At 44.6% G+C, this 15,391-nt stretch overlaps 1 protein-coding gene across 1 annotated transcript in view; it reads right to left on the bottom strand.

Annotated features, from left to right (window-relative positions):
- The window catches only part of stpg2 (sperm-tail PG-rich repeat containing 2), a 311,631-nt gene extending 309,139 nt beyond the window's left edge, over nt 1-2,492 (bottom strand). Inside the window, exon 1 of the mRNA XM_048612036.1 lies at nt 2,369-2,492. Within this exon, the coding sequence (XP_048467993.1) occupies nt 2,369-2,492 (124 nt within the window). The remainder of the gene's footprint in view (nt 1-2,368) is intronic.
- Between the last annotated feature and the right edge of the window lie 12,899 nt (nt 2,493-15,391).

The raw sequence follows: 15,391 nt of genomic DNA on the forward strand, positions 1-15,391 counted from the left end.
TCTAGACCCGAAACGTCAGCTCTCCTGCTCCTCTGATGCTGCTTGGCCTGCTGCGTTCAGCCAGCTCTACACCTTGTTATGGGATAAATGATCTTCTTCAGAACTGTGAGCATTTGTAATTCTCAACCAGCAATGATGTAAAGTTGTAAATGTTGCAGCAAGCACTCTGCCAATTCACAGAATCACTACAGCGCAGAGAGAGGCCATTTGGCCCATCGCATCTGCACAAACCCTCCAAAGAGCATCCACCCAGAACCAAACCCCACCCATCCCCATCCCCATATTTCCCATGGCTAATCCACCCAGCCTGCACATTCCAAGACACTTTACCATAGCCAATCCAGCTAGCCTGCAGACTATGGGGCAATTTAGCATCACAAAGCCACCTAGTCTGCACATCTTTGGACTGTGAGAGGAAACCCACACAGGCACAGAGAGAAAATGCAAACTCCACACAGTCACCTGAGGGTGGAATTAACCTGGGTCTCTAGAGCTGTGAGGCAGCAGTGCTAACCACTGAGCCATTGCATAGGTCATCTTTGCTGCTACTTTTCATTTAAAGCACTAACTGCAGGAATTTAAAAATCTGTTTCATCTGAAAAGTAATTTCAGTCACTTCTGTGGAGTAGAAAACCACAATATTTCCTTAAATTCTCCCTTTTCAGCCGAGGCCTACACATTACAAATACAGTTTCTTACATTCTCAAAATGAAAAAGAAAACAAGAGCTGCACGTGCTCAATGGATGATTTAACTTGTATATATAAAGTCAAGTTAACTCTTTTGGGCAAATACAGTTATCAACACACAGAACATCCTATGTTGTGTATTGCCAGCATTTCTTGTTTTCATTTCCAATGTTAGCACATTTTCTTCTGTCATTTACAAAATATTTACTGTCCTAGAACTTGAATAAAACGTGTACCTGGCGCACTCCAGGAATGACAAACCACAAGGTAGTCATCCACACAAATTACAAACAAAATCATAAATTGCTGGAAAAACTGTTCTGAAAAAGTGTTGCTGGTCCAGAAACATTTTCTCCAAAGACGCTGCCAGACCTGCTGAGTTTCTCCAGGAATTTTTTATTTTGTTTCCGATTTCCAGCATCTGCAGTTCTTTAATATTTTTTGTTTACACAAATGACAAAGACCATATGTTTCCAAGGCAGCATATCAACACTGCAAAGATAATCCCATAATGAAACCAGCTGCCAAAGAAAATAGTCACAACACCCATCACAAGAATCAAATTCAGATTATTTTCATGCATAATCTTTCATTCTCAGGATTTTTTTCACTCAGAGGGTATGAGGATCTGGAATGCACTGCCTGGGAGGGTAGTTGAGGTGCGAAACTTCACAACTTTTAAAAAGTACTTGGATGAGCACTTGAAATGTCACAACATTCAAGGCTATGGGCTTAGTTCGGGAAGTATAACTAGTGTAGGTAGTAGTATGTTTTTGGTGGTAAAGATTTGATGGGCCAAAAGGCCTTCACTGTACTCTACAATTCTCTGATTTTATGACTGTGTGCATTTCTGGTCACCACACTATAGGAAGGATGTCACCTCACTAGAGAGATTCACCAGGATGTTGCCTAGGATGGAACACTTCAGTGATGAAGAGATACTGGATAAACTCAGGTTGTTTTCTTTGGAGCAGAGAAGGCTGGGGTGGGGAAGACAATGTTAGAAGGGACATATATACAGTCAATAGGAGTCAACTGTTCCGTTTGATAGAGGGGTCAATTACTGGGGGACATAGATTTAAGGTAATGGGAAGGATGTTCCAAGGAGAGTTAAGGGGAATCTATTTTTTTCACCCAGAGTCTATTACAATATATAAGAACAACTAAAATAAACACTTGAAATGCCCAGCATACAAGGCTATGGGGCAAGAACTGGGAATGGGATTACCGTAGACAGGTGCTTGATGGATGGCACTGACACGGTGAAGGACTTGTTTCCATGCTGTTATATTCATGACTACTATTTCAACAGGGAATGCCAAGTCTGGCCAGCACCACCCTCGGAATATAGTCATTAGTCTATGATGTGGGCACAACTAAAGTGGGAGGTTTACACACACCCTCCAAGTCCCATATTTCTGCAGAGCCTAACACAAACACACCAGTACACACTTTTCCAGTTTAGGAGCAATTTACTGCAAATGCTGCAATCTGTACTGAAAACAACAAATGCTGGAGGTCACATTGGGTCAGGCAGCATGTTTTTTCTCCGTGAATGCTGCCTGACCTGCTGTGATTTCCAGCATTTGTTGCTTTCACTTTTCCTGTTGCCAAGTGACAGTGAAGAGAGGGACAAAAGCAGACCACAGTAAACTGTGTCTGTACGGTTTGAGAGCTCACCTCCTTCCTTAGAGATGCAGTAGTACTTGTGACCGCACGCATTGTAGGAAGCTGGGCCCACGCTGGGTCCTGTGCTGCCCAGAGCCGTGGCGAAGATGGTCTCCCTTGGAGCTCGGTCATACATTTTTCCAGGGCCTGGGGGATCCGGGGGGTGAGGATGGGATCTCCCAGAGAGAGAGACACTATAGATCCCCTCAGATCAACACGGGTCGATCTTCCTATAAGCCGCTGCTGGGAGAGAGAACAATAACCAGTCTTAAAACTTGCTTCATTCAAAAAGTGATCGGCGGCATCCGACAGACAGATCAGACCAGAAGGTATTTTTCTGCACGATATTTTCCTTCTGCCTTGCTCCCGGGGTTTACCAGTTGGTGAGAAGTTGTAGGAATAAAGTTCTTTTCAACGGACTGTTTTCATCTTCACTTACCTTGACTTTGTGTATGTCAATGCGTGTATTTCAATTAATCTCTCGTTGTACCTAAGTATCACTGTGCCTATGTGTACACTAAATGTGTCTGTTTCTGTGTAGCTAAATGTGTCTTAATATGGAGTTAATTTCACTGCATCTCGAAGTGCGTGTGACTCTGTGTATCTAGTGTGTGTTCCAGTCTCTTTTTCCTAACTCTGTGACGAAGTGTGTGTTCAGTGTGTCTCTTTGTAACTACATCACAGTGTATCTAAGTGTTTCTCCATCTGTGTTTCTCTGTAACTGTGAGCGTCTATCTGAAAGTCTATCACTGTGTACCTCCGTGTGTCACTCTGAGTGTATTTCTGTGTGTGTCCCTGTGTGTGTCTGTGTATCTCTTAGCTGTTGTTACCAACCTACCCCCTCGTCTGTTTCTCATAATGAGATTGTGTATCCATTTCACTGTGTAGCTGCTGCCATGGAAACCGCCGCGTTTCCACGTGGTTTCCCCTCGCCCTCTCCCAGCTCTCTGCGACTAAACTGCTTGCTGCAGAGTCCACCCTGTAGTCTTCTGGGCTGTCAATGAAATCCCTTCTGACATTAGTAAACCGCCCGCTCTTTTAAAGGTTAAAGCCCAGGTTATTATCAGAGTCACGAAGAGAAATTTAAAATGTTACATTCCCCCACCACATTCCTCTATCAAATGCCGTCCAGCCCTTGAATTGAGCTTGTCTGTTGATCCACTCTATCCCTCGTTTAAAAAAAGTTTAAAGATTCCACAGAAACACTGGAATGAGAATCCACAGGAAGAATCATAGGAACATAATATTTAGGAGCGGGAGTAAGCCCTAAAGCTCTTCGAGACTACTCCCCATTCAGATTGTCCTCTGATCTACACTTTCCTGCCTGCTCCCCCTACTCCCACCACCCAGAACTCCCTTGTCTATCAAAAATCTAACTCAGCTTGAATAACTTTAAAACTCAACCTCCACTACCTGGCGGGAAAGAAAATGCCATGCTCAAAAGACTCTCAGAGAAAACAAATCTCCTCACGCCCATGTTTGTGGAGTTGTGCCCTCTGCTTTCAGCGTCCTGTTAATTTAATGAATGCAATTACTTTTTATTCTTTCACAGGGTGTGCTCATCCCTAATTGCCCCTTGAGAAGGTGGTGGTGAACTGTCTTATTGAACTGCTGCACACAGCGTGGTGCAGGTTTTCCCACAGTGGCATTGGGATGGGAGTTCCAGGATATTGACCCAGCCACAGTGGAGAAACAACCATAAAGATCAATGTTTCCTTATTGTCATTAGGTCAGAATCCTGGAATTTTGTTCCCAAAAACACTATTGGGTGCACTGATGCCACATGGATTTGGACCCAATCAATTACTTTCTGAAAAATATTTACTGTTGTCACAGAGGAAGCCTGGCAACCGTGTGTGCGCAGCATAATCCAACAAACAGCAATGAAACAAATGAACAGGTTGTCTGTCCTCATTGGCAGGGAAGGAATGAGTGCTGGGGGGTACCTTTAAATTGCCCCGAAGGGTGGCAAAGCGTGAGTTTAATTGCCCCATTGGGAAGATGGTATCTAAGCACAGTTGCAGCACTCCTTCCGATCTACAGTGAAGCATCAGCCTGGATCTTATAGAGTCATACAGTGAAGAAACAGACCCTTCGGCCTACTTCGTCCATGCTGAGCAAGTATCCTAACTGCTTTAGTCCCATTTGCCCTGTGTTTGCCCCATATCTCTTTAAATCTTTCCTATCTACGTACCTGTCCAAACGTCATTTAAATGTTGTAATTGTACCAGCCTATACTACTTCCTCTGGCAGCTCATTCCATACACGCACCACTTTCTGTGTGAAAAAATTGTTCCTTGGGTCCATTTTAAATCTTTCTCCTCTTACCTTAAACCTATGCCCTCTAGTTTTGGACTCCCCTACCCTTGGAAAAAGAGCTTGGCTATTCACCCTATCCATGCCCCTCATGATTTTATAAATCTTTATAAGGTCACTCCTCAGCCTCTGAAACTCCAGGAAAAGAGTCCCAGCCCTATCCAACCTCTCCCTATAGCTCAAATCCTCCGATCCCGGAAACATCCTTGTAAATTTTTTCTGTACCCTTTCTAGTTTCACAACATCCTTCCTATAGCAGAAATGTACACAGTACTCCAAAAGCGGCCTCACCAATGTCTTGTACAGCTACAACATGACATCACAACTCCCATAATCAATACTCTGGCCAATGAAGGCACTTAAATATTTGGCATTAGATGCAAGTTTCTGTATCAGAGTCAACAGGTAACCAGAGGCAATCTGGCACCTTCTATAGTCCCATTCCCACTCTAATCTATGACATTTTTAACTATCTTTTATTTCAGCTTCATTAAAAAATTAGATGCTCCTAAATTTATTACCTGTTACACTGTTTCAAGGCAAAGATATTTAGATGTTAAGCACTGTATCTAGAAATCTTGCTGTCTGGAGTCACTTACAAAGGGAAATTTAAATGATTATTTTTCTTGTCGCCTGAGCAATTCCGGTTGCTTTGTGATGTCATTGAATCATTGAATTACATGGAATGTACAGCACAGAAAGGCCATTCAGCCCAACTGCTTTATGCTCCATAGGAGCTTCCTCCCATCAATTCTCTTCTCACTCACTCAGTATATCTTTCTACACTTCTCCTTTTGAGACACATATATAACTTCTCTTTAGATGTGTCAGCATTATTCATCTCATGTGGAAGCTGAGTGGATAACATTTCTTTATTGAGGAAACTTTCTCTGAATTCATGATTTGATTTACCTTGAAGGTTGTAAAGGTGTCCAAGGTTTGGGAAATGTTTAATAGATCAATATCCATAAGTTGAATTGGGCAGCAAAAGATGTTCAGAGATTTTATTGTATACCTACAATTTAGTACAAACAGCAGTTTCCATCTTTCCCTATTGGACCTTTTCGCTGTCCAGAAGCCAATCGCCACTAGCAAATAAACCAGCTCATTTTTTTTGTTCAGGCAGGCTTGGACATATTACGACATACATCCATGATATGTGGAACTTGAACCCAGATCTTTAGACCCAGAGGTAGGGACACTACCACTACCACAAGAGCCCTTGAGAAACCAGCACTTAAGTACAAAGTCCATTGAACATCACCTCTCCCAACCAACTTGGGAGCTGTTCTAATGATCCTTAAAGGGATCTGCATTTCTAACACTGACGTGAAAATCACATTAAATCCAAAATCTGAAAAACTGTAAGTGTTGGGAACTGGAGAAACAGCAACAGTGAAGGGGGCAACAGATAATATTTAGAGTCCAGCATGACTCTTCTTCATAACCGAAGAAAACTGGGAATAAGGAGTCAAGAATGGAGGAAGGAGCAAGTGGAACACATCAAAAGGTCGGGGCAAGGTTAAAGGGTGACCAAGATTTGAGATCGAAAATGTTACAGGACAAAAGGCAGAGGGAGTGGTAATAGATTTAGATAACAGATAAAGCATTGATCTAGATTAAGTGTTAATAGCAGAATAAAGGTCAGCTCAAAGCAAAATAGAGATATAAAGTCATACAGCACGGAAACAGACCCTTCGGCCCAACTTGTTCGTGCCTACCAGGTTTCCTAAACTGAACTATTTGCCTACATTTGGCCCATATCCCTCTCAACCTTTCCCATCCATGTACCTGTCCAAATGTCTTTTAAACGTTGTAATTGTACTCATCTTCACCAATTCCTCAGGCAGCTTGTTCCATATATGCACCACCCTCTGCATGAAAAAATTGCCCCTCGGGTCGATTTTAAATCATTCCCCTGTCACCTTAAACCTACGCCCTCTAGTTTTGGACGCCCCTACCCTGAGGGAAAAGACCTTGGCTAACCACATTACCTATGCCTCTTATGATTTTATAAACCTCTATAAGGTCATCCCCTCAGCCTCCTATGCTCCAGGAAAAAAATGTCCCAGCTTTTCCTTATAACTCAAACCCTCCAGTCTCAGTAACATCCTTGTAAATGTTTTTGCACCCTTTCCAGTTTAATAATGTCTTTCCTACCAAAACAGTATAATATGATCCAGGGTGAGTGAACTGTATCAAAATGGAGGACAGAGTTGATGCTCCAAAGTTGTAGAATTCAATATTGAATCCTGGAGGCTGTAAAGTGCCAAAACAGAAAATGAGTTGGCTGTTTGTCCACTGAAACACTCCAGCTGGCCTAGAACAGAAATGCGAGTGTGAGAACAGAATGGCATATTGTGGTGGCGAGAGGAAGGTCAGGATCATACTTGCAGACTATGCAGAGGTGTTCAGCAAACTGATCAACCAATCTGTGTGTGCTCACCCCAGTGTAGAGGACCAAAAACAATATCTAAATATGAAGGAGGCCCTTTGGGCCTGAAACAGATCATTTGGTAAATTAGCACACTCACTGGGAGGTTGATTTTAATGACAACTTTGGTAACTTTTGAGATGAAATTAGTTGGGACTTAGGCAGTGTGGCCAAAGTTGAAAGGGAGAAAAGGGAAAAAATTGTTTACATTGCCAGACTGGTCAAAAACAAAACAGGACATTAATTTCATGTAAATTTTCATAAAATCCCTACAGTGTGGAAACAGGCCATTCAGCCCAACCAGTCCACACTACCCCTCCGAAGAGCATCCCACCCCAACTCATTCCTCTACCCCTGCATTTCCCCATGTCTAACCCACCTAACCTACACATCCCTGAACACCATGGGCAATTTAGCATGGCCTAACCTGCACACCTTTGGACTGTGGGAGGAAACCAGAGCACCTGGAGGAAACCCACGCAGACATGGGGAGAATGTGCAAACTCCACAACAGACAGTCACCCGAGGGTGGAATTGAACCTGGGTCCTTGGTGCTGTGAGGTAGCAGTGCTAACCACTGAGCCACTGTTTATGTTATGGTGGGTGCCACTACCTTCAACAGAGGTACAAGATTAAAGTATCTTCACCATCCCCTCAGGTGTCTGCAAAGTTCCCCATCTCAATTCAGAGGACATTGTTGAACACTGCACTCAAAGGAAGCTCACAGGGGAAACTATCACACTCCAAACCTGTTTCCCAGAAGCTTTGGCCTGGATATATGTACTTGGTATTGACCATTGTTTCATTGCTTCTAACACACAGAAGGAAAAGATTTGATAATCCACATCCAGATCCCTTTACTCAAGCTTGAAAATTAAAATAATGAGATGTTGGGTTTAATACTTTTTATTTATGTTGCACAATTCACTATATACGAGGACTGTTGGGTTACTAATAAAGACATGTCTTAGACAGCATTTCTTTTATTTACGAATGGAATGTGGACATTGCTGATCGAGCTTTATCTTGCATGGTGGCAAACCTCTAAAGATGTTATTGCAGCTGAGCTCATCTCAGATACTATTCCATCACAATCCAGACTGGTGCCTCACAGGTGCTGGAAAGTCTTTGGGGGCGGTGAGTCACTTGCTGCTGAATAACAACCTCTAAAAGGGTCTAGGCCCGAAACGTCAGCCTCTCTGCTCCTATGATGCTGCTTGGCCTGCTGTGTTCATCCAGCCCTGCACCTTGTTGTCTCGGATTCTCCAGCATCTGCAGTTCCTACTATCTCTAAATTATTCTTATGACTGTAGTATTGACATGGTTGGTCCAGTATAGTTCTGGTCAATAGGGAGTCTCTATATGCTGGTGATTAGGGATTCACAGATGATCATGCCATTTTACTTCAACGAAAGATACATAGACTCTCCTTTCCGGGACCATCATTGTCTAGCATTTACACAATGCATATACCCCTTGCCATTCATCAGCCGAATACAAACCAACTATGCAATGGCCATGAGATTAATGGTAAAGATCTACTTCTGGTTATCTTTAATTATGCATAATGGTTTTCTTGTGGTTTGTGACTTTCTTCAATAATCTATAACATTCAGCGAGTTCTCAGTTCATGTCCTGATTTTTGGCTCATTATTCATATTAGTCCATTCATATCTGTTCATGAGTTCTAATCTTGACCTGAAATTGCTCACAGTCCAGATTCTTAGTTTTATTTTATGCAAATGTATCTAATATTGAGAAATTTTTATTAGTTTATGGGATGCAGTTGTCACTGGCAAGGCAAGAATTCATTATCCATCATAAATGCCCTTTAGAAGTTAATTGTGAACTGCCTTATTAAATACTGTCTATTGCAAGATATTTCATAAAACTATTTCAATTATTAAGGTGTTCTCCACTGGATAACTGCTGTCTACACATATCAAATTCAAATATTCACCAAAGATGGTAATACTGTAGTAATTACTAAACTATAATTTCATCAGATCTAGATTTAGGTTATATTAAAACTAAACCAAGTGCACAGTTGTAATCCATAGACAGACAATTGAAGAACATCTGCACTGTTGGCATTTATATTTCTTATTCACAGATAGACCCAGGGTTTGCAAAATGGTCTGTTATTTTGATGCTGTTGTTTCCTCATTTGCAACAAAATCCTCAATCAGAAGAGCAAAGGATGTTGTTATCCACAACTTTAGATAGGCACAATTTAAATTTTAAAGGGCCCACAGAGGCAGACCTTCACCATTGCTCCTTCATAACTTTAGATATTATATTTGATCCTACAAAATCAATAGCCACTCCAATTGGCCATAACTAAGCCCATTGATTTTGCAATTTGAACCATGCAGGACTCTGCATATCATCCTGCCTTTTATTGGTGCCACTGTCATAATCAGCAGTTTAGGGAATATATTTTCCCTATTATTAATGATTTAAGAGAGCTGTTACATCAGCCAAGCAAAAAACATCTTTTTCTCTGCAGTCCAAATTAGGGTAAAGAACTCTCGATGCCAACAGGGAGCATGGGACATAGGAACAGGCCATTATATCTGTCACTGTTTTTTTTACATAAGACACCTGGTCTCACAGCACCGTCCTGTTCACTTTACATTCTGTTTATTTGAAACAACTGGTTCCCGAGAATATATTTCCTTGAATTATATAAGGATCTACAATCTGAAGTGTAAGATTGCTTTTGTGTAATCTAAATTGGCTGTAGTCCTGGAAACCAATGTTTCAATAAATACCATTGAGCAATGTATTCTTGCGTGAGGTGCATTGATCAGAGTCAATTTTCTCTTTCACTGCACAGCTGAGAATACTGTGAGGAGAACCACCCTCTCCTGGTAGATCCTATTTCAGTTGTAAGGAACGTTGAAGATGGAAATATAGCTATTGTTTAGTAAATTAAATTTTAACCATCATCAAATTCCTCTTTCAGCTATAGTAAATCCTGGCATAAGATCATAAGACATAGGGGCAGAAATAAGGCCATTCAGCCCATTGAATCTGCTCCACCATTCAATGAGATCACGGCCAATCTGATCATCTTCAACTCCACTTTCCTGCTTTTTCCCCAAAGCCCTAATTTCCCTTACTGATTAAAAATCTGCCTATCTCAGCCTTAATATATTTAATGACCCGACCCCAGCAGCCTTTTGTGGTAAAGAATTCCACAGACTCATTACCTTCTGAAAGAAGAAATGCTTCCTCATCTCTGTCTTAAATAGGTGATGCCCTTATTCTGAAATTATTCTGGTCCTAGACACTCCCACAAGGGGAAACAACTTCTTTGCATCTGCCAATTCCCCAAAGAATAGATTTCAATTAAGGTCACCTCTCATTCTTCTAAACTCCAGTGAGTACAAGCCCAAAGTACTCAATCTCTTCTCAAAAGACAGTCCTTCCAAACCCAGGACTGGCCTAGTGAACTTCTCTGGACTGCCTCCAAGGCCAGTATATTTTTCCTTAGGTAAGGGGCACAAAACTATTCACAATATTCTAGCTATTCTGACTAATGCCTTGTATAGTTTTAGCAAGACCTCCCTGTTTTTATACTCCACTCCCTTTGAAATTACGGCCAACATTCCATTGTCTAGATAGTTCAATTTCTTCATTGTCACTGGGTCAAAATTCTCAAGCTGCAAACCTAATACAATGTTTCACAATCCAACTAAAAATGGGGAATAAATGCAGCCTCATCAAGTAATGCATTTGTATTATACAGCACAGTAATACTAGATCTACTCCAATGTTTATGGGTCCCTTTCCACCTTTAACCATTAATTTCTCCTTCATGTACCTGTCTCCATTTAAATTCATTGCTCACATTGTGAAGAAATTAAACCATAAAAACATTTCCAATAATGCAACCTATAGAATAAATGGGAGGAAATTGTGTGCAATGACAGGAGAATAGATTTACTCTCATTGGTAAAAGAAGCAGTGAGGAGACAACGGGAACTTCTTTTTTAATGTTAGAATTGTGATTGGGAATGTTCTGCCTGAAAGAATCATAGAATCCCTACAGAGATAGTAGGAACTGCAGATGCTGGAGAATCTGAGATAACAAGGTGCAGAGCTGGACGAACACAGCAGGCCAAGCAGCATCATCGGAGCAGGAAGGCTGACGTTTCAGGCCTAGACCCTTCATCAGAAATGGGGGAGGGGAAGGGGGTTCTGAAATAAATAGGGAGAGGGGGGGAGGCGGATAGAAGATGGATAGAGGAGAAGATAGGAAACAGACAGGTCAAAGAGGCGGGGATGGAGCCAGTAAAGGTGAGTTTAGGTGGGGAGGTAGGGAGGAGATAGGTCAGTCCAGGGAGGACGGACAGGTCAAGGGGGCAGGATGAGGTTATTAGGTAGGAAATGGGGGTGCAGCTTGAGGTGGGAGGAGGGGATAGGTGGGAGGAAGAACAGGTTAGGGAGGCTGGGACGAGCTGGGCTGGTTTTGGGATGCGGTGGTGGGGGGGAGATTTTGAAGCTTGTGAAATCCACATTGATACCATTGGGCTGCAGGGTTCCCAAGCGGAATATGAGTTGCTGTTCCTGCAACCTTCGGGTGGCATCGTTGTGGCACTGCAGGAGGCCCAGGATGGACATGTCATCTGAGGAATGGGAGGGGGAGTTGAAATGCTTCGCAACTGGGAGGTGCGGTTGTTTATTGCAAACCAAGCGTAGGTGTTCTGCAAAGCGGTCCCCAAGCCTCCACTTGGTTTCCCCGATGTAGAGGAGGCCACAACGGGTACAGCGGATGCAGTATACCACATTAGCAGATGTGCAGGTGAACATCTGCTTGATGTGGAAAGTCTTCTTGGGGCCTGGGATGGGGGTGAGGGAGGAGGTGTGGGGGCAGGTGTAGCACTTCCTGCAGTTGCAGGGAAAAGTGCCGGGTGTGGTGGGGCTGGAGGGGAGTGTGGAGCGGAGAAGGGAGTCACGGAGAGAGTGGTCCCTCCAGAAAGCAGATAAGGATGGGGAGGGAAAAATGTCTTTGGTAGTGGGGTCGGATTACAGATGGCGGAAGTGTCGGAAGATGATGCATTGGATCTGGAGGTTGGTGGGGTGGTACGTGAGGACGAGGGGTATTCTTTTTTGGTTGTTATTGCGGGGACGGGGTGTGAGGGATGAGTTGTGGGAAATGCGGGAGACATGGTGGAGGGCATTCTCGACCACTGATGGGGGAAGTTGCGGTCCTTGAAAAACGAGGACTTCTGAGATGTATGGGAGTGGAATGCCTCATCCTGGGAGCAGATGCGGCGGAGGCGAAGGAATTGGGAATAGGGGATGGCATTTTTGCAGGAAGGTGGGTGGGAGGAGGAGTATTCTAGGTAGCTGTGGGAGTCGGTGGGCTTGAAATGGATATCGGTTTCTAGGTGGTTGCCCGAGATGGAGACAGAGAGGTCCAGGAAGGAGAGAGAGGTATTAGAGATGGTCTAGGTAAACTTAAGGTTGAGGTGGAAGGTGTTGGTGAAGTGGATGAACTGTTCGAGCTCCTCGTGGGAGCATGAGGCGGTGCCGATACAGTCATCAATGTAACGGAGGAAGAGGGGTTTAGGGCCAGTGTAGCTACGAAAGAGGGATTGTTCCACGTAACCTACAAAGAGGCAGGCATAGCTTGGGCCCATGTGGGTACCCATGGCCACCCCCTTTGTCTGTAGGAAGTGGGAGGAATTGAAAGAGAAGTTGTTGAGGGGGAGGACGAGTTCGGCTAAGCGGATGAGGGTGTCAGTGGAGGGGGACTGGTCAGGCCTGCAGGACAGGAAGAAGCGAAGGGCCTTGAGGCCACCTGTATGGGGAATGCAGGTGTATAGGGACTGGACGTCCATGGTAAAGATGGGGTGTTGGGGACCGGGGAATTGGAAGTTCTGGAGGAGGTGGAAGGCGTGGGTGGTGTCACGGACGTAGGTAGGGTGTTCCTGGACCAAGGGGGAGAAAATGGAGTCCAGATAGTTGGAGATAAGTTCAGTGGGGCAGGAGCAGGCGGAGACACTGGGTCGACCAGGGCATTCAGGTTTGTGGATTTTGGGAAGGAGATAGAAGCGGGCGGTGCGGGGTTGGGGAACGATGAGGTTGGAGGCCGTGGGTGGGAGGTCACCTGCGGTGATGAGGTTGTGGATGGTTTGGGAGATGATGGTTTGGTGCTCAGGGGTGGGGTCATGATCAAGGGGGCGGTAGGAGGAGGTGTTGGAGAGTTGGCGTCTGGCCTCGGCGATGTAGAGGTCAGTGCGCCATTCTACAACTGCGCCTCCGTTGTCCGCGGGTTTTATGGTGAGGTTGGGATTGGAGCGGAGGGCTGCACGTTCTGCGGGGGAGAGGTTGGAGTGGGTGAGAGGGTTGAGAGGTTGAGGCGATTGATGTCTCGACGGCAGTTGGAGATGAAGAGTCGAGGGAGGGTAGGAGGCCTTGGGGTGGGGTCCAGGAGGAGGGGGTGTGTTGGAGGCGAGAGAAGGGGTCAGTAGAGGGAGGGTTAGGTTCACGGTTAAAGAAGTAAGCGTGGAGGCGGAGGCAGCGGAAAAACTGCTCTATGTCCAAACGTGACCGGTATTCGTTGATGTGTGGGTGGAGGGGGACAAAGGTGAACGCTCGTCCGCAGTAAGGGGGAGGTCTGGGGGAATGGTGAAGACTCAAAATCTCCCCTCCCCCTACCGCATCCCAAAACCAGCCCAGCTCGTCCCCGCCTCCCTAACCTGTTCTTCCTCCCATCTATTCCCTCCTCCCACCTCAAGCCGCACCCCCATCTCCTACCTACTAACCTCATCCCGCCCCCTGTCCATCCTCCCTGGACTGACCTATCCCCTCCCTAGCTCCCCACCTACACTCACCTTTACTGGCTCCATCCCCGCCTCTTTGACCTGTCTGTTTCCTCTCCACCTATCTTCTCCTCTATGCATCTTCTATCCGCCTCCCCCTCTCTCCCTATTTATTTCAGAACCCCCTTCCCCTCCCCCATTTCTGATGAAGGGTCTCGGCCCGAAATGTCAGCCTTCCTGCTCCTATGATGCTGCTTGGCCTGCTATGTTCATCCAGCTCTACACCTTGTTATCTCTTCATCATAGAATCCCTACAGTTTGGAAAGATGCCATTCGACCCATCAAGTCTGAACCGACCTTGAAGAGCATCCCACCCAGACCCAGCCCCTTACTCTATCCCCGTAACCCTATATTTCTCATGGTTAACCCACCTAGCCTGCACATCCCTGGACACTATGGGCAATTTAACACGGCCAATCCACCCTAACCAGTACATCTTTGGACAGTGAGAGGAAACCGGAGCATCCGGAGGAAACCCACACAGAAACGGGTAGAATGTACAAACTCCAGACAGACAATCACCCGCGGCTGGAATCAAACATGGGTCCCTGGCGCTGTGGAACAGTAGTGCTAACCACTGAGCCACCATGCTGCTGTAAAGGGTGGTGCTAGCAGGCTCATTGAGAACTTTCAAAAGAAAGTGGATAAACAATTGAAAAGTAGGGGTAAGTACAGGGTTCTGGGCTAAGACAGGGAACTGGGAGTTCTTGGTGTTCTCTTTTAAATGGTTGGGCTAAATGACCTCTTTCCGGCCCGTACAAACCCTCAGCAAAAATTGAAGACACAGACATTCCAATAGCTCTGCTTGAAGCTATTAGATGTCTAAGCAGAGCAAATAAAAGGAAGAGCACATCCCTATGCCCAATTCTGAATCTATCAATTACAAATGGAATGGAAAATTATGAGCTCTCTTGTACTTTTCCATGCATGTTGCAGTCTGAACCCATTCATACAGACTGAATTCACTTGAATGACCAAGAATCTCTGTAAGAATAGAACTTGGTAAATATAACTTACAAATTAAGGGTCCTCCCATTTATAACTGAGAGAGTGTTGTGATTGTAATGAGGTCAGCCAGATGGACCTCATACAATATGATGGACCTCATACAATACGAGTTCCCTGATTGGGGCTGCTAATCTGGTCCAATCCGGGAGCCCTGGCTGACAGATATAAACAGGAGTGTCAGAGGTTCTGCTTACTCTGAGAGCTGGCTCTGAGGGAGCTGGATCAGTGTCAAGGGCTCTCCACATGTACATAAAGGGTGACTTGGTGATGGGATAACGGCCTCAGTGGACTTATTTCAATGAGAAATGTTTTCTCTCACAGGCTCAAGTGTCTTTGGAACTCCAGAGTGCAATATAGCAGGGGTTATTGAATACTTTTAAAGCAGAGGTAAATAGATTCTTGATGAATGAAGGAGTTGAAGGTGATTGGGGGGGGGGGGGG

Source organism: Rhincodon typus, chromosome 1 (assembly GCF_021869965.1).
Source record: "Rhincodon typus isolate 14 chromosome 1, sRhiTyp1.1, whole genome shotgun sequence".
Lineage (NCBI taxonomy): Eukaryota > Metazoa > Chordata > Chondrichthyes > Orectolobiformes > Rhincodontidae > Rhincodon > Rhincodon typus.